This window comes from Neopelma chrysocephalum, unplaced genomic scaffold (genome assembly GCF_003984885.1).
Source record: "Neopelma chrysocephalum unplaced genomic scaffold, ASM398488v2 Primary Assembly neopelma1_94, whole genome shotgun sequence".
Classification (NCBI taxonomy): domain Eukaryota; kingdom Metazoa; phylum Chordata; class Aves; order Passeriformes; family Pipridae; genus Neopelma; species Neopelma chrysocephalum.
In genome coordinates, this window is record NW_020897756.1 from 648497 (window position 1) to 668481 (window position 19985).

The 19985-nt window shown below is 53.1% G+C and overlaps 1 protein-coding gene across 1 annotated transcript in view; it reads right to left on the bottom strand.

Annotated features, from left to right (window-relative positions):
- Positions 1-16884, bottom strand: part of JPH2 (junctophilin 2) — a 29191-nt gene extending 12307 nt beyond the window's left edge. The window contains 2 exon segments of the mRNA XM_027693910.1: positions 9599-10382; positions 16476-16884. Coding sequence (XP_027549711.1) covers positions 9599-10382; positions 16476-16854 — 1163 coding nt within the window. The 5' untranslated portion in view covers positions 16855-16884.
- Positions 16885-19985: the final 3101 nt, after the last annotated feature.

Consider the following 19985-nt stretch of genomic DNA (forward strand, 5'->3'; position numbering starts at 1 on the left):
CGCTGTTAAAAATAGCTCCAGTGAATTCTTTGCAAGGAGGAGCAGCAGCCCCGTGCTGAGCTGAGGGGAGGCATGTGGGCAATGTCTGCACCCCTGTCCCAGCCCTGCTGCCGCTGCCTCCCGGCTGGCTCCCAGCAGGACGGGAGGGTTAAATGCCTCTGCTGTTTTATTTGCTCCTCTGGCACAGCTCTAGTGCTCTAATCATTTTTGTACTAGTGCAGGACAGAGAACCACTCCTGTCCTTTCTGGCCATCTCCCAGAAACACTGCCTGCATCGTTCCTCAGGCGGCTGCTGCTGAAATCCCTGTGGACACACGAGCTGCAGCCGAGCACCGTGAGAACAGGTGAGCCCAAGGCCCAGCCAGCACGCCCGGCTCTTTGGACAGTTTATGCTCTTTTGCACATCCACGTTGGATTAGACTGCAAATGAGATTGGAATTAGCAGAGAATACTGCAAATACCAGGCGGGGTTGGGGTGCCTGCAGGTGCAACAATGACCTTGCTGCTAGAAATAGGGCAAGAGCTCAGCTCTCTGCCCAAGCTATTCACATTTGCTTATTAAGGGAATGACAGATCTGTCCAGAACTGTCCTTCCTTCTCCAGGGTCTCCCTCCTCCCATTGATATAGCAAACCCTGAGCAAGGACCAACTGAACACCTCTCCAACTCAACCCATTCTATGATTCTTGCCATTCCTGGTATCATGAGCTGTCAAAAAGACAAGGAAACAAATGTAATTCATCAGTCAGCTCTGGGAAGGGAGACTTCTGCTGAACTCCCTTCTCCTGGAAACCGACTTTTCCACTCCCAGCCAAATCCCTGCTCCAGCATCCAGCAGGAATCATTTTGTCCTTCTGAAGAAACTTGAGATAACAGTTTGTCTTGGCAGGAATGTTTGCAGCACTCAGAAGGGATAGAGGGAAAGCTGCAGAAGTGTTTTTGCTGATGGCAACCTGGTCCTTTCTGTGTTCACAATCGTGAAGGGTGAGAGAGCACAGACCTGACCAGCACACACCTGTGCTGAGGCTGGGACTGGATGACCTTTAAAGCTCCCTTCCAACCCAGACAATTCTGTGATTCTACATCCTGACCAGGACAGAACTTTATGGGTTTTCCATTTTCCACACTGTCTTGGGACTTGTATCACCTCTAGGGCTGGAGCATCCCTTTCTTCCTGCTTAGTCCCAATCCATCTCCTTTTTGTCTTTCCCTCTGCATGCGTGCAGACACCTGCAAAATTCTGCTACCCTCATGTACCTGTAACCAGCCCATGGGACTGAATTTCCCTTTTCAGTCCACCCCTTGTGCCACTTTCCCTACCTTCAGTCAAACCCATCTGTGTGTCCCACCCCATGGGTGTCCTGCCTGACAGACAGCTGCACTGTTCATCCTCCTTTTGCTCTTTTTGCTCCATTCCTCACATGCAGCACCCACTCAGCTTGGACTCCGACATCCCTGGCATGCATGAGCCTTTGCTTCTTTGTAAGATGGACTCTTCAAGGTGCAATCTAAATTGTGAAACAAGCATAAATCAACACAATTTGCTTCTGTAAGAAAACACCTCCATACTACTGCAACAGCAATACAAAAAAAGCAGCCATCCTGACACTGCAGAGCAGCTCAGTGGTGCCCCAGGCTTTTCAGTCTTGGTACCAGCACTTACACAGAAGTGGTGGCACTTTGTAGATGCCCAGGCTACTTAGCTGGATAAATCAGACCTTTTTTCCTGCCTTCCACAGAAAGGGCACGGCCAGGCCATTCAGCCAGGAGAAAAGCATCCTTTTCTGTGCAGTGCTTCTGGAGCACAGGCCTGGCAGAGCTCCCTGCCACCTAACGAGCTCAGCACGCATTAGCCTTTATGATTACTTGGTGAATTTTTAAAATGCCGAAACGTTATCCTTAGCTCTAAATAGCTGCGGGCCACTTGCATCTTTCACCCAGGGATACTTCCCCTTGGAACAGTTAAAGAGATATTAATCTTAGGGCAGACAGATCTGCAGCTGTCTTCAATAATACGACAACCTACACACCCCAGCCCTGCGTGTGGGAGGTTTGCCCAGTTAATCTCTGCCACCCCGAGTGCCCCGTGAGCGAGCGGCACCGGGCAGCCAGCGGCCCTCGGGGCTGGGCTGTGCCAGCCTGCACGGGAGCCCACGGGCTGTGAGGAGCTGGGGGCGCTGGCACAGGGCACAGCTGCTCTCTGTTCACCCCACAGCCCCGGGATGCCAGGCAGCAGCTGCCTGGAGCCGGCTCTAAATGGAGCAGAGCAAGCCAGAGCCTGCCAGCTCCAGGGGACCAGGGACACTGCCCTGGCCTCAGACAAGCAGGACAGGCAGCTCCTCGCTCTGTTGGAGCCTGTCCTGCCAGCACAGCCAGGCTCAGAGCAGCTCGTAAGAGCATCCACAGAGATATCTTTGGGAAAAAGAGGGATTTGCAGCTGTCAGCTGGACCTCTTCCTCCTACCTCTGGATTTCAGGTCTGCTGTCCTCCCTGCTGCCCTGGGTGCAGATGGAATGGAGCTCCCAGAGCAGCGCAGCCTTGGGGCTGTGCCCAAATGCCACTGATTTATCCCAGCTTCCAACCACTCCATTATCAAAGGGGCTCAGCTCTGGGGACCCTGATTTAATTGGGCACCACTGCAAGATGAAAGCAGCTGGGTTATCCCGCTGACAGCACACCAAAACATCTTCACAGCACATGTGCGATCAGGGTCTTCCAGCCTTTCCATTCCCTGTGTGCTCCTGCCTCCCTGCCTGTACCTGCACTGCTCCCTGTCCTCCCCTCGGAATTCCCACTTGCAAGAAAACATCAGGGATGCAGCAGTCATTTGTTTCAAGGGAACCCAGCCTCACCCAGGAGCTCCTGCCGAGGCCCAGGCTCTGCCAAACAGATGGATCCATAAGCTGAGCATGTTTTACTTGACTGCCAGGTCCACCACAGCTAAAATGGGTCAGAAAGTCTGTGTTTTCACTCTAAGATTGTTGGTTTTCTTCAACAAAAAGTTTTAGCAACTTCTAATTCAAATCTTTTCCAGATTTCAGCAATCCAAACCAAAAGAGTGAGGAACTGCTGTATCTGTTTTGTGGTGTTTTTCCCCAGTCAAACAAAAAAAAAATTAAAAAAAAATTTAAATTTTTAAAAATTTCTTAAAATGTTGCATTTGGCCAAAACCTAAATTATTTATCAAAATTTTAAGGTAGAAGCCTTTTTCTTCCAGCCCTCTGGGTCTCTTGAGTAGACATTCACAAATCTGAGGTCTTGGATAAAGAAGAGGCAGCTGGGAGGTGTGAGGGCAGCCAGCCCATGGCCTGGGCTGCAGCACCCACAGCTCCCAGGCACCTGCACCCAAGGCTGCTGAGGGAACCCAGGTAGATGGGACACCAGGTCCCTCCTGGTGGCCACTGAAGGCTCACCGGGCTTTGCAGGAGCAAAATGAAAAAACTTGTGACTCAGAAAGCCAGAGGGTTCTGGCTCAGCACCAGGATAAGCTGAAAAAATTGCTCCTCCTCCAGGAGGAGGGAGGGTTTCTTTATCACTGGCTTTCTATTTTAATTGGACATTTTGCTGAAATATTGTTTCTTTTTCAAGATAAGCCTGTTTCACATTCCACTGAGATGATGATAACCTCTGAGCAGAGCCTGATTAAATCCGATGATTTTAAAGCCCAGCTCCCTGCAGGCTGATTCCAAGCATTTGGATGGGAGTCAGAGTCTTTCTGCTCCACGCAGCACCAGATCAATTGAACGAGAAGCCATCATCTTCCACAGTCATTTTTGCAGATTAAAGTCCCACTTCATTTTTCCCTTTCTGTGTGTGTGTGGAAGCTGTTGAGATAAGGATTTCCCACAAGGTCGAAATGAACAGCCCATTAATTCCACTTTCCCTGCCTGGCTTGGTATCAGAGTCATACCCATCCCTGGGGCTGGCATCCTGCCATCCCAGCTCTGCTCCTCTTGAGGGGATCCCTGCAAGCCACAGCCTCGCCTGCTCCAACCCCGATAACCCGGGAAGCCCTGGGGAAAGCGGTTTGCTGCCCAGCAGATGCTTTCTCCTTGGAGCTACTAAAAGTGCACGTTCCCTCTTACCCTAATAGGGCATGAAAGTGCCTGAGGAAATTCTTGTGAGGCGGGTGGAAAACAGATAAAGCTCCTCTGGAGTCAGAACGCATCTCGGCGTAAGGAGCACGGTGGGCCAAAAATGTGTCAGTGCTGGAACCGCAGCCAAGCCCGGGCTGGGGACGGGGCTGTTCCAGGAGAGGGCTCAAAGAAAGGGGTGAAGGCATCTCAACATCATTCACCCAATGGCACTGAACCCCTCCAGCCCACAGCCCCAGACGTGGGGGGACACACTGTGGGGGTCTCACAGCTGGGGTGGGTGTCTGATGTCTGATCCTGGCTCGACCCCAACGCTGGGGCTCGCTGTCCCCAAGGACCAGGGACGGAGAGGAGCTCACCCAAACCCAGAAGCCCTCTCCCTGCATGGCTCCCATGTCCAGGTGGGATGAGGGTCAGGCAGAGGTTTGGAAAGGGCAGTACTTGTGCAGAGCTGGAGGCTGCTGTGCCACACAGAAGGTGGGAGGGTCCCGGCCCTGGCTTCGGCTGGTGCGGAAATAGATGCCACCAACTGGGTTTCTGTTAGCCAAGAGTAATGAAACAAGATTATTCTCCTTATAAACACACCGAGCTCTGTGAGAAACGTCTTTGCTGGGACAGCAGCACCAAGGAAAGTCCCCTCACTGCTGTGTCCTGGCCCTCAGCTATAGCAGGAGCCACGTGGCTGCTCTTGTCTCTCCCTGCTCATGTGTGCACTGGCTCTCTCTGAGCCCTGCCTATGGAAGCACCGAGATGCAGATTCCCATTGTGGGGGCTGTGAGGCAGCCAGAATACCTGGGTCAGCCAGAATGCCCAGCCATCAAGGACCTGTCCTCAGCTCAGGCCACTCAACTGCCTCCAGGTGTGGTTGCACCTTACTGGGAGTGAGCTTCGCCCTGCGCCCCTTGGGGAGGTGAGGGGTAGTCTTGTCCCACCCCTTCACCTGATTAATTTGTCTTTTAAGCCCCCTGAGGGGCCAGGCTGTGATGTCTTTGGTGTCTGATCATACAGCTGCAGAAATGCTGCTCCCAGCTCCTGTATCTCTCCCTGGCAGCTCCCACTTGGAGGCAAATCACAGCCAACAACCCCCCCAGGGTCAGGACAGGCTCTGCCCATCTCCTGCCTGCTGCTGCCTCCTCATCTCATGTCCATCCATCACACAGAGCTGTGGGGTCCTGGAGCAAAAAGACTGTGAGAGCAGAGGAGCAGGGAGCTCTCCTGGCAGGGGCTGCCTCAAACCACTGCTGCTGCCTGCTCTTCCATGAGCATCCTGCCCTCTGGCCTCTGACCTAAGGGTCTGGGAATGTGCTGAACTCCTGAAGTGTCTGATGCCTGTGCCACTGGCTAAAAGCCTGAGGAAAGCAGAAATCAATGCATACTTAAAAAAAACCCCAAAACCTAAAACTTTCAGAGCAAACCCAAAGTGTGGTTCAACAGCCCTAAAATTCCAGATCCGAAATCTGGCCTCGGGGAAACTGAGCTGTGCTGTCAGCCCCAGGAGGCCGAGGCCACCGTGGCCACCAGTGGACACACACTGTGCCTCACCAAAAGGTGACATCCCTTTGGCTGCCCACCTTCCCCACCTGCAGCTTGAACCCCCAAGAGCAGCAGGGCCAAGCTCAGGAGCTCGCTGGGGCAGAGCTGTGCCAAATAAAGCAGCTTTTGGTGGGAGTGTGTGGCCGAACCCCGGCGGCGTGGGCTGCCACGGCCCCGGCTCTCAGCTGTCGCGCTCGGGCCGATAAAGCCCCGCTCTGCCTGCCCTTATTTAGTCAGGAGCCTCTGCTGACTGCAGCGATTTCAGGACGTCATTTGCACCACACACCCGCGTTCCCCAAGGAGACGCTGCTCGCTGCTGCCCGGCCACGCAGCCTGGAAATGCTGAGCACAGGGAGACGGCGGGAATGCGGCTGGGCAGGGGAGGGTTGGAAAGCGATACTGGAGCCGTCGAGCACTCTTGTAATTTGAAGGGAGAGCTAAGATGTGCCCCAAAGCCATGGGTACAGACAGAAAACCCATTTAGGCTTCAAAACCAGGCAGCAGCTCACAGTGTGAACGATGCCCATGTGTCGCTGCCGGGGAAGCCGATGTGATTCCTGACACCACACGACCCAGGCTCACCATGATGAGCAAACCCTACTTGATCAGGGCTTGATGCCCCACACTTCAGAATGCAGTCTAGAAATTCTTACAGATATCTACAGATATTACATTAAAACAAAAATAAATCCAAAATGTATTCATCTGTAGTTATACTCTCCAGGCATAAACCCCTCAGGGGCTTCAGAGCCAGCACCCGACGACAAACAGGTGAAGCACAGCAGCCATTATTGCCTCTACTATCTTGCTTTCCTATTGATCCTGTGACATCTGGCAGATGTATCTGAGGTGTTATTGCCAGGGTATGCATCCGTCAGAGGATCTCAGAGCTTGGCCAGGCCCGTGCCTTGCAGGACACATGGCCAAGTCCCTCCATTGACTTCAGTCCAAGTCACTGGGAAGCACAACCACGTGCAGAGGCAGACCACGTCAGATGCTGTTGCAGTGGGACAGAGGTGGGATTTGCAGCATTTACACTCATTTTGTCCCCCAAAAGCACCGGTGAGGAGGAAAACCCTTGTATGAGCTGCCCAAGATGACTTCCCCAAAGTGACAGCAGCCTGGATGAGGATTCCTACCTCATCCCAGCTTCCATCAGCTCCATCCCAGTACCTGATCCCCAGTGCTGCCAATAGACATGCCCAGGGTTTGTATCTGAGCAGCACCAAGAGGCCTTGCCCAGGGTGGAGCTGGCTGGCTTGGGGGTCTGCTCAGGACAGCAGGACACTGCACCAGATGATTTTCACATTTTGAAATAATGAAAAACAGAATGGAAAAAAAAAAAATCACCGTTCCCTCAGCTGACAGTGAGATGATGCCCCCAGCTTCTTGCACAATGGGGAAAGCAGCGGGATCGTCGACCCAGGAGGATTCAGGAGGGAGCTGAGGAGGCCAGGGCAGCACTGCTGGGGCAGGGCAGGCAGTAGCTGGCACCAGCTGGCAGGTGGGACAGGAGCTGTGAAGCAGCCTGGCACCTCAGACACCCTTGGAGGGGAAATGGGACAGGGAGGGTTTGGTGACCTCACTGACTGTCATCCCCAGCAGCCCCAGGCAGGGCAGCCCCAGGCAGGGCTCCCATCTCTGGTGCCCACAGAGCACCCCCAGAGCTCAGCACGTGCCTGACATTCCTGCGGTGGAACTGCCCCAGGCAGCTTCCAGCGCCTGAGCTTGTTTTCCTCAGGATTTCTATCCCTAAAGAGCCTTTTATGGTGCAAAAGGGAGAAATCTGGTTTTCTCCTGACATTTCACCCCCAGACAACAGAAGGTCGGATTTACAGCACTTTAGCTCTTTATTGCAAGGGGCTCCCTTGAGCGTCAGAAGCAAATGAAACTCAAACATTCATGTACAATGGCACAGGTATGCAGGGGTACCTGGAATCTGCACAGCCTGCTGCATCCTTCCAACTAATTCCTAGTTACAATCTTACATACAGATATGCCACATCTTCCCCCAGAAAGGGATTAGTGTAGCCTCAAAGGCATTTTTGTGGGTAAAGTACACACCGCAATTCGAGGAGAAACATAAACGCTCCATCTAGAAAACCCCATCTGGCAGTTACAAGCTTGGGTGATGCTAATGATAGTGCAGCCCTTCTATAAACTGTAATAATGCATTTTCACAATCTGTCTGCAATTACTCTGTCCTGGGTGTGGAAACTGAGGAAAGGTTCAAGGCCAAAGTGAAAGTCAGTGGCAGAGCTGGGGATAACCTAAGGACCCTCTTGGGACAAAATTATCTGTATTTACTCTCAACCCCAAAACTGAGCTGAAAGGAGGACGGAGGAGAGCACAAGTTGGATTTACAAAAGACATCAAGTAGAGAGAGTGGCTCTGCCCAGAGCAATGTACACCAGGAATAAACACTGATGGAAACACTGAGTTATAGCTTAGAGGATGGAAGAGCCTGAATTCTCTCTCAGTGGGTCCAGCTCAGCTGCAAGCAGTGCCACAGGAATGGGACTGGGGTTCCACAGTGCCAGGGAGCACAGCAACCCCTTCCCTGCCCCAGCAGCCACACCACTGCAGGGTCTGATAGCCCAGGACTCCCTGGAGGAAACCGGCTCTAACGTCTTATTTCCTCCAGCTCCAAGGTTTCCTTAATAGGAAATTATTCCCCGGCACTGGGGAGGGATGCAGTCCCCGCCAGGGCAGCGGGTGCATTCCAGCTCCTGATGGAAACACTGCAGAGACACTTTTGATCCAAAGTGTAAATAGTGTATAATAAAAAGAGGTTTGTGTAAACCAGCCAAGCTCTCGGGGAGCAGCGTTTGCAGCTCCAGCCTCCTTATTCACGCCGCAGCCACACGCTCTTCCCGGGCACGGTGAAGCTGGCTGGGCTGAGCCTGCCTTGCCAGGAGGATCCAGCGGGCCCCACGCTGCCCCAGCCTGTTATTTTTATCCCAGCTGGCCCTGCACGGAGCTTCACTTGCAATTCTGATGGGTTTTCTCCACCACTCTCTGAGGCAACTGTGTTTTGCTAAAAAATCTCAGTCACGCTCCCCACAAAACTTCAGAGCAGAAACGGCGGCTGGGAGAGTAGAGCTGGGGGTTTTTTGGGGGGGAGGGATGGGGTTTGGGAATAGATGTCCTCCTTGCTTATTTCCCCTCTCTGCTTGATAATGAAGTCACTGATAATTAAACAGGAATTTAAAGGAGTGAGACAGGACAGATGTGGAGTCACAGCCACCACCCAGCAGCTGAGCAAAGCCTGTGTGTGGGGAGGTTTTGATGGAGAGGCCAGGTGAAACCTCAAAATGTGTTACAACCATATTTCCCCAAGGAAAAGGAGAGGAACGAAGGCTCCAACCCTGCCTCCCAGATCTCTGGTCTGTGCCAGGTTGGCTCTGAGACTTGCAGAAATCCTGCTGGAGGAGCATGCTGCCAACACAGTTCGGACATAGGCAGAGATGCAAGCTGGAGAGGGATAACTTCCCCTGCCCTCCCCAGGCAGACCCTGGGGCCACTCTTATTTCCTCCCTCCTCTGTCCCAGGAAGGACACCACTGTGCTGGTAAAATTAGGTGACAACCCTAAAGCATCCCACAAGCTCCCCACAGAGCCACACCAGGGGCTGAGCCGTGCTCTGCTGCAGCCCTAGTTTGTCTGGGACACGTCTCGCTGCTCGTGAGCCTGTTGGGTTTACCACCATCAAACCCCACTATTTGTCCTGCTGCCCCATCAGTGCCCAGCCGCTCCAGCAGCCTGGCACAGCACCAGGGTGCTCCCCATCCCGCCAGCTCACACTGCCCATCCTGCTGAGCGTCAGGGCTGGTGCCAGTCCCTGCTGTCCAGCAGCTCCCCCGCAGACCAGAGCTGCAGGGGGACAAGAGAGGGGGCGAGAAAGAGGACAGTTCCTGAGCACGTGAGATGGGGACCACCACCACCACCACACGTTGGAGCTCCGAGCACCCACCTGGACGCCGCAATCTCCGACTTCTGCCGGGCGATGGCTGCGGCCCTCTGAGCCCCCTCCACGCTCCTGTCCACCTTCTGCCGGATCTTGGCGCTCTTGAGGGGTATCACACGCTTCTTCATGCCCTTGACGAGGACGTTGTGGCGGTACTTGCCCTCCTCCTTCTTGCCGTCGGGCAGCGTGGTGCAGCCGTAGCCGTGCCGCAGGTTGTCCAGCCACTCGCCCTCGTACTTGAGCCCGCTGGAGCGCTCGCTGACGCCGAAGCCGGCGCGCTTGTCGTTCTTCCACTCGCCCATGTAGGTCTCTGTGGTGGTGGCGTCGATGTCGGACTCGAAGGGGGTGTACTCCTCGCCCTCGGCGCCCTCGCCCAGGCTGACGGTGGAGGTGGCGTCGCTGGCGGCCGAGCTGATCCCGCTCTCGCTCTTGAGGAAGCTGACGCGGCTCTTCTGGCTGGCCAGGGACGACTTGGACTCGGACTTCTTCAGCTTGCCCAGCAGGGAGCCCCTGCGGAAGAGCCCCCCTTTCTTGGGCTTGCCGGCCTCGGCGTCCGCGTAGAGGCTGAGGGCGAAGCCGCCGCGGGTGATGGTGGGCGAGAGGGGCAGGCTCTCGGGGTGGGCGGCGGGGGAGTCCTGCTGGGGCAGGGTGCCGTTGCTGTGCTCGCTGCGCAGCGAGGACAGTGAGGTGCGCAGGGGGGAGCGCACCACCGAGGCCATGCCGTAGGGCACGCTCTGCCGCACGCCGTAGCCGTGCCGCATGCCGTTGGTGAACTGGCCCTGGTAGGTGCCTGCGGGAGAGAAGAGGGACGGGGTGAACGAGCGGCTGGGCCCCAGGAGAGCCAGCAAAGGAAGGAGGGTGGGCTGTGGGGTGGCACCGACCTAGAGGAGATGTACCTGCTGTCCCTCAACTCCACCGGTGCTCACCCACACGCAAAAGCATCAGTCCCCAGAGAGCAAAGAGCAGAGGACACTAACCCAAGAGACTCTGTTGGCAAGTGACAGGTCATTGGAAAGGGGCTGGGGCATCAGGCAACACTGGTGTAAACCCAAAGCCACTTCCTGTATGGGATTTGCACCCAGAGCAGGGAGCAGGAGGCAGCCTGCACATGGTTTTGGGAGAGCAGGCACTCCCAGGGTCCTGGGGAGGCTCAGGCAGGGCCAGGCTGAGATGAAAGGGTGTGACCCCTCTTCAAGGCATTCATCTGCCCCCTCAGACACCGTTACTGAGCCCAGGGATAACCCTGCTCCCCAAGGAGCAAATCCAGTTCCTTCTTTGGCGATTGTGGGAGTGCATATTTTACAGTCTCCCAGGCCACTTCTGCAGCATAATCTCTCCTCCCAAGCTTCAGGTTTCGTTGAAATCCTCTTTGGACCCGCCTGTGGAGTGTTAACTTACAGTGCTGAGGGCCAGGAAAGACAAGAAGTGCCCAAGCAGGCAGCAGCTGCTGCCCCGAGTGAGCCGCCCCCCACCAGCCCCTGCTGATCCCATGGCACACAGGATTTTTGGCTCCCTGCAAACAATTGGTCTCCCCTACAAAAAAAAGTAGGGGTTCAGGTAGTGAAGAGTGCAGCCAGCCATGGGGAGCCATCTGCCAGAGCAAGGGGCCATTGCCTGATTTCTTGGTAGAACCTGAAGCTCTGTTAGGGAAAAATAAGGTGGGAAGTGTGGGTTTGGGCATGATCCAGGAGCCAAGAGCCATCACTGGAGATGCCCAGGCACCTCAGCATGTTCCTCACCATGGTCCTAAATCCCTCTCCATAAAATGGTGATGAGTCTCCCTAGTGAAAAATGAAGTTATAGAGACTCCCACAGTGCCCCCACGTTGCTCCCCACTGAGAGCTCGTGAGGTCAGGGCTCCACCTTGCCTGCCCAGCCGGCCAGCAGGGCTGACACATGATCGGGGTGACATTGGAGACCTTCTCCTAGGATGGGAACAACTTCACACGTATCAGGCTGCAGCTGATAGTGCTGCCATGTTAATTCCCTGGAAAGGGAACTCTGGAAAAGTCTTGCAGGTTTAGGGGGGCTCAGCTGCTCCTTAGGAGCCACGTTGGAGCAGCCACTGCACTCCAGAAAGTCCCTGCCCCAGTCTGTTCCCCTGGAAGCATTGGAGCCACATGGATGGGAAAAGCCACATGGCACAGTGGGTCTCCATGGAGCAGAGATTGGGGTGCCACTTCTTAGGCCAACACAGGGTTCGACACCAGCTCTGCAGGCTGATCTCTGCTGCCTGATTTCAGCCCATTCAGCACAAGCAACCTTGTCCCTGTGACACGTGGTGTGACCAAACCTGCCAACCCCACCTGGCTGAACGGAGGGCACTGACACACCGCGAGCAGACTCTGCTATGCCCCTGGCATGGTACAATTCCCTGTCTGGCTGAGGCTTCGTGCCAGGGCAGGGCCATAAACCACTCCTGGAGTGAAGCCAGAGGCCGCTGGGAGCGGCTGGAGGCGCCGGCAGCCATGTGTCAGGGCACGCAGGGGCTGAGTGGAGCCAAGCCCTGTCTCACCAACATGTCCCAGTGCAGCCAGTTCAAGAGACAATGGGGCTGTGCAAAACCTCTCTGCAGCAGGGCTGCACGTCCCTGAGCTGCTGCCACCCCCCAGTACCAAAACAGCCTGGGCAAGGGGGGGACAGGCAGGACACAGAGCTGGCAGCCAGGCAGCCACGGGCTCACACGTGCCTGAGGTTCTGCAATAGATCACTAAAAAGCAGTGGATGTGAAAAAAATAAATCTCTTATTTAGGATGAAAATGGGACAGAGACCACTTCCCTGATTCCCCAGCCCTAAGCCTTTATTGCCTGCATTTTTACTTGTCATAATGACAAAAACCTCTGCGACCCCCAGGGATGCAGTTCATCACCTCTACCCATCCCTGACCAAAGCAGGGGGTGCTGCCCAGGTAACTTCATAGCATGGAGAGGATTCAATTGTGGGATTGATGGAAATGGCAACCCTGTAGCTTTCACCTCCAGACACACTGATGGGTTGGGAGAACCCCCTGCTTCACCCTGGCAGCAGGATGGGATGGTGCAGAGCTGCAAGTTTCAGCTCCTGATGCCAAATGCCAAATGGCAGAGAGAGCCCCCCATCAGCAGTGTCACACCTCCCTTTCCCAGCCTGCCTCAAGGCTCTCATATAATTAGTGATGAATTTAAATAACACAAACAACCAGGTAAATAATGCAAACAGCTCAAATTGAATCCCTGCCCTACAGTCCCCTGCTGTCACCTAGATATTGCAAGGACAGATGCATCAGAACTCAGTGTTAAAAGAATGTTAAAAGAATGCACAGTACCACGTGCAAGATGGGCCAGCAAAAACTGAGCACTGTTTTTTGGTGCCAACAATACTAACTGATGGGTTTTGCTGGAAAAGAAAGGCAGAAAAAAACCCTAGAGGGTAAAAAAATCACCATATTAATTCATGGGTACCATTCAGCCAGGAGGAGCTTCTCTACAGAGGCAGCAGACACAAGCCAGCACCATCTTGGGTCTCCAGAGCCCTTTCCTCCTTTCCTGGATGCAGTCCCATGGATGCTGCTCCTTCTGTCCCACCCCAGGCCACTTCCCACTGTATTTTCCCTGCCACAGGCACTCAGGGAGTTGTGCTGCTCCGTATCACCCATTTCATCTCCCCAGTGAAGCACACTTCTGCATTTCTCTTCCCCTTTTCTGTGGTCTTCTGATAACTGACTGGTCTAATTGTTTCCTCATGGTTAATTGACACCGCTGTTTTCCCTGGCGCCCTAGAGAAAAAATTGCAGCATCAAAAATAAGTTGGTTTTAGGCTGCTTTGATTGCAAGTGAGTTTTTTGACCCATACAGATATATATATAAGCAGTTACTTGTACAGCAAAGACAAGCTTTGGGCTGAATCCTGGGTGTGCAGCATGATTCAGCATTAGCAGCAAGATTGCTTTCTGCACTGACACTTCACTGGGTTTTGACTCAGAGTCAAACACAAAAAAGTATCCCAAAAATGAGGCCTTCCTTACAGCATGGACAAAACTCACCAGTGGTAACCAAATAACTAGGTGTTTACTCACAGCTTATGTTGCAAAATGATTAATTCCTTAATTCTGTGCCTTTCACAACCCCAGTCACCATCCACTTTAGCTCGAGCATCCTGCCCCTGTGAAGGGCTCTGACCTCTTCTCTGGTGACAGCAGCAGACACAAGTATATCCAGCTTAAATATCCAAAGATCACAGTGTCACTGCCTCTGCCCAGCCACACCAGGAGCTCTGAGCCTCTTGGTTGGTTTCAATCATTGTTACAGAAGACTCCTTTAAACCATCAGTCTCTCATAGCTTTCACAAAAATGGGCTTTTTGTAGCAGAGAGAAAGAGTGCATGACCCACACAGTGCCTGGGCTAAACCGTACCATGGCTCTGCTTCTTACTAGGCACCAAAAATCATATGGAATTTCAAAAAGCTTTACTCCAGATATGGGCTTTATTTAGCCACCAATCTTGGCCAGACACAAGACTCAAACACAGACAACCCTACAAGTATATTTTAAGTGTATTTTGAAGTATAAATTTTTTATACATGTCTATATATACATATATGTGTATACATAAAAAGTTAAAGTCTATTTTAAACCACTAGAATCAGCTACATTTCCCTGAAATCCGCAGGCAGCCCAACCATGACCTAAAGTTTCTGCTGGCCTGGCAAGAGCTGCATATTCCCAGAGCCTTCTTCCTTGTGTGGCTGGCTTCCAAGGGGCTTGGGAATGGTGTCCCCTAGTCGAGGGACAGCACATTTCCAGAGCCTTTCCAGATGTTTATCTTGGCAACCTCAAATTCAAATATTAACAGGTCCCATTAGCAGCCTGGCCACATCTGGATCTTGCAGGTGGTTACTGGTGTGCAGGTGAGGAGACAAAACAGGAAAAGGTCCTGCAGGTCAGTAAGACCATCACACCCCTGTCCTACAGAGGTGCTGCTGGAGGGTGATCCCCACCCTGGCTTTGGATGCAGCTTTCTACATGTCCCTGTGCCATCAGAGAAACTCATGTGTTGAATGAACAGCTCGGACCAGCCAGGATGGGATGGCCCAACACGAGGAGTGGTTGCTGAGCACCAGGGCACAGCCCTCGTGAGCCCCTGGGGAGAGCCCAGCTCAGCACTGCCCAGGGTGGCTTTGGCAGGGCACATCTTCACAGATCAGGACCTCACTGCCAACCTCGGGTGGCACCAGGGATCATGCAGCTGGCACGTTCTGGGTGTGGGACAACACCCCGGGGAGCTGTGCTGACAGAAGCAGTATATTATATATCCTTACAGGAGAAAACATTGACTCATCTTTCCTGCTCTTCTCTCCCGAGCTTCCAGTCCAAGATCTAATCAAATTCATATCCTTCATCAAGTTCTGCCTCTCAAAATTCTTCCCCATTAACTGGAACTCCAGTAGCCTTTCACCCTGAGAGGAACCTGCATTTTAGGAAGCAGTGAGGAAGAGGCTGTGCCAATTCACAGGAGACCTTGACATCTCCAGAATGAAAGTCCCAACGGCAGCCGTTGCTGACAGTGACCTGATCACTGCTCCTCATTCATCAGAGCACACCTCACATGTCACCTACCCTTTTTATGGCCTCGTGAGAAGGTTCTGTGCACTGAACCCTCACTATGGCCCTGCATCCTGCACTTGTTAAACCCTTCCATGGCCACGGGACAGAGAAGGGAGAAAATTTAAGGAGCTGGAGGGATTTGTCAGTTCATGTCTGTACCTACAGCCACCAAGGGTGCAAATAAAATGGGTCGACTTCAAGACTGTATTCCCAGTTTTAAAATTAGCCACAAACTCACGCAACTCATTGAAAAATATTTGTGTAAAAGCATAACCCTGACAGCCACTCTTGAATTAGTCCATTTTTCTAATGCCTATAAATGTGATGCTTTTCATTCTGAAGATTTATACTATTACAGCTATTTTTCTTTATAAACTAACTCCAACGCCTGTCGTAGATAAATATAGATGCAATTCTGATCCGTATTTTGAAGGGTATTTCTTTCAAATCACCCTCTCTATTTAGCCATCCTAAATGTGGCAGCCTGGAACATCACAGTGCTGAAGAGCTACAGAGTTACTTGCACAGAAATTCTTGCAATGTTTCTAACCCCCAAAATTGCCACTAATGTAAGAACACAATTAGACCGAGCATTTACAGCGCACAACAAATATCTGACTACGTGGTGTGTTTCTGTAGTAGCAGGGGTTGAAAGCTTCCAAGTAATCAAAGGGATTTATTTTAGGGAAAGGCTTGTGACCACATATTCTAAACATCTTAGATGGACTCAATCAAAACGGTTTGGCAAAGGAGATGTCCAGGCAGCCTGGCAGAGGCAGGCAGCGTTTAAGGCACAGGCAAAGAGCGCTGCGGTGCCGTGGGTGGCTCATATCTGACATGGGACCGTTCACAGCTCGCTGCCTGGGGAGTGAGTGCACAGCTCGCTGTGGTTGTGCACCACCCAGAAGCTTCTGGTTTGCTTCAGGAATACCCATTCCCTGGGGAACCAGGAGCCACAGACTACACAAGTCAAGTTGGTTGGTGTTAAATATCGATAGGGACACTGGAGAGCAGGTCCCACGGGAGGGATGGCAGGGACGGTGCTCCTGCTGCTCCTCCCTCGTGTCTGCGGACAGCGAGCCACACACGCTGTGCCCAGCTGGGAAAATCAGGGCACACACAGTTGTGCCCCAAGCTCTGCTCCTTCACTGAAGCACCCCAATGGCTCATGATAGACCACTGTGCCTGTCTCACTAGTGGGGACAGGACTAGGTCACCTCTTCAGCAGGGACAACACACAACCTCTTCTGGGCGTCCTGCTGTTCATCCCCCTCCCCAGCCCCTCTGGAGCCACCCTCACCTCCGTCAGCGTAGGTCTCCGTGCCGTAGCCATCCTGCAGGCCATTGTTCCAGGTGCCCTCATACTTGGCTCCGCTGCTCATGCTCTGCCTCGCGCCGTACCGTCCCTTAAAGCCATGGGTCCACTCTCCTCTGTAAACCCACCGTCCTTTGGTCTCGATTCCCAGGCCGTGCCTCTTGCCTTGGGACCAGTAGCCTTCGTAGGTGTTGCCGCTGGGCCACGTGTATATGCCCACCACTTCGAAGCCGTAGTTCCAGGAGCCCGAGTACTCGCCCTGGCCCTTGGGGCCGGTGCAGATGCCATGCCCGTGGGCTTTGCCCCCCTCCCAGCCCCCGCAGTAGGCACCTCCATCATCGAAATCGAACCTGCCGCCACTCATGGTGCCCTCCGGTGCCCCTCAGCCGGGCAGCGTTCCCAGGGGCAGCGCTCCGGGGCTGCCGCATCCCCGGGGGGAGCGGGCTGGGCACCGTGAGCGGCCGCTCCTGCCTCGCCTGGCCCGGCCGAGGGGCTGGGGCACGGGAGGAAGGAGAAATTGGGAGAGAGGGAGGGGAGAAGGGCGGGCCGAGCCCCAGCCCCCCCGTCGGGGCAGCCGCTCCGCGCCCGTACCTGCCCGGCGGGCACGGGCATGGGCCGCCCGGGGAGCCACCCCCGCGGCGGCGAAGGGAAGGGGGTCCCGAACCCCGCGAGGAAGGGAAGGGGGTCCCGAGCCCACGGCGGAGGAAGGGAAGGGGGTCCCGAGCCGGCCGCTCTCCCCGCCCGGCCGCTGCCGCCCGCCCCGTCCCGCTCCGCTCTCCTCCCCCGCCGGGAGAAAGGTCAGCGCTGCCCTAACAAGGCCATCGGATCCCAGGAGCTGCTCCCAAAAATAACCCCCCGGAGCCCGGCCCCCGCCTCGGGGCCCTTTTATGAAGGAGGGAGAGAGACACATCCCACCCCCCCCCGCCGTCCCCCGCCCCGGGCAGGGATCCAGGCGGAGAAGAGGCTGGGAAAGTAAATGTCTGCTTAAAATAGAGCCTGGGAAGGGGCCGCCTCGCTCCCCCCCAGGAGCACCGGGAGCCCCGCGGGATGCGGGGATGGAGCGCCGGGGGACAGGTCACTCACATGGCAGAGGTGGAAGGAGGAGTAAGAGCACAGCCGTCACCCAGAGTGCAGCATTCAGCTCACTCTGCCCCTCTGCTTCTTTCAGAGTGACTTTCCAAAGCTGCTTTAGGGTAATGAAAGGAATTCACAAGCAGTCATTCACCCTTCTCTCCCAAAAAACAACACACTTCCCAAAATCTTCTGTTTAACAGCTGGCAGTGTAATTTAGCCTCACTACGTGTGGAAAAGAAAGGTGAGACCGTGCCTTTGGGACAGTTGCAGAGAGACAGGGCAGTGACAGCCCACTTCCTAACAATTCAAGTCATCAAATGGTAGAGGACAAGGAATGACAGAAGAGGCTAATCCAAGCCTTCTTTCTTCCAGCACCCCTGTCCCATTTCCAAAGACACTCACAGCAAGGCCATGGGGAGATGACCTTCCCCTTGCTGACCACCACGCTGGAAAGCTGCAGGAGCTGTGGGGTGCTATCAACAGGCTGTGCCATTCCATGCCATGCCCTGCCCTTCCAGGGGAGCTCCCAAAACCCACAGGAAGCTCTGGGGCAAAGCTGCCACAGGCAGTGGTGAGTTCCAGACTCACACAACACTGTGTTACCACCTGGACAACTTCACTGGCATTTCTAGGGCGAAGATATATAGAGAAACCACACAATACACATAACTGCAAGAAAAGCTAAGTGTGTATAGACAGCACATAAACACAGAACACCTGCAGGCACAGGTCAGAAGGACCAAGTGCCCCCTACAAAGCTAATTACAAAAGGCTTCACTTCTTTTCAGCTACAGGCAGGAAGAGGCACTTTGGTAAGGGACTCCAGCGCTACTCAGAAGTGGTGCTTGGCAGAACCAGCCCTCAAAAGCTTTCTTAATAAAAAAAGAAAAACTCAGACTTTGAAATTGGCTCAAGTTTGATATTTTTTTTCCGTTAATCCAAGCTTTTAGACTACTCAGGCATGTTTTCAAAGTTCTTGCTGCATGATCAAGGGCTGGAAACTCCTCTTTTCTCAAAGCAAAACCAGAGGTTTTAGTTCTGTGGTTTCTGGGAAGACTAAAACATCTTGAAACACCTTGTAGTAACAGAAGGGAAAGTGTTAAGGCAGCAGTTGCAGCTACCCATGGTGTTCCAGCACTTATTAGCCCAGAGATGTCGTAACTGTCCTAAGAGGATGCCAAGTTCAGGACCACGTAATTATTTACTTAGCAACTTTTTCTAATTACATAGCACAGTTGTGAACGGACTGCACACTTCAGTGTTTAAACACTTCATTTAATGTTTGTTTAAACATCAATAGCTTATGCAGATGTTGGCATTTAAAGAGCTTTTTTTGACCACCAACAAATCCAAACCTCAGAAAGCACTAACAGTGTGTGTGTGCACAAGGGCACCACACAAAGCTGGTCTTATTTCTTCATTTTGGCAGAAAAAATTCACGTTCTCCCCTGAAGGTTGAGCCCGTGTCAGCAGCCAACCCACACGGCCAGGACTGACCTCTAGTGGCCCAGCACTGCTCCTCTCCCTCCACAGTCACCACCAGTTCACATCTTTCTACTCTGTATTTTTGCATTATCTCCTGGATTTCAAACCCCTTTAACGCAGTACTGGGCAGTGGACAGTGCAATCCTAAACCCTGCAGGTCTGTGACTAACGAAAGAAATGGTAAAAAGCAGCTCGGTCTTGAAAGGCATTCTCAGCCCCACAGTGGTGCTGTGGATGGAATTTGCATTTGGGAACAGTAAGGAGAATAATTGTTTGAGAAATAAGGTCACTTTGCACTTTGCAGACAATAGTTACCAAAACAGTTACCAAATAAGTGCCTTGAATCCAGAACACGGTGGCAGAAATGTAGCTACTGAAGAGCAGGGACACAGAAAGGAGATGTGGGACCCAGGTACATTCTGCAAGGGGTAGATGACACTTCAGAACTGGCAAAACAGGTAAATTTACAAGGCCACTTGTTCTAAGACACCAGGTACTGCCACAGAAACAACAAAAAAACACAAGAGCAACACCAAAGGATTTCACAGGGAAATGTTTGTGCCTGTTTCTTCTCCAGACCTCACAGGTCAGAAAAGTTCAGGTACTGCAAATAGTGAAGACAAACCAAACATAACTCTTCCCTCCCTCAAGAAATTATATTGTTTGATGGGATGCTCTTACAAAAGAGACACTGTGCTGATGCACACCAGGGGTAGCAAGCTGCTTGCTTCCAAAGTAGTAAATTCCAGGAAGAATGCAAAGCTGAACAAGGCAGCTAAAATGACAATGGTTTAGCAAAAAGACTGGAAGTGGAGGAGAAAGAAAACACAGTGTTCAAGACTTCCCTACAACTGGCAACTGTTCACTCAAGTCTATAGGTCTCAAAACTTGAAGGAAGGGTTATACTTGGTGTTAGAGTAGGATGAAAAAGAAGCT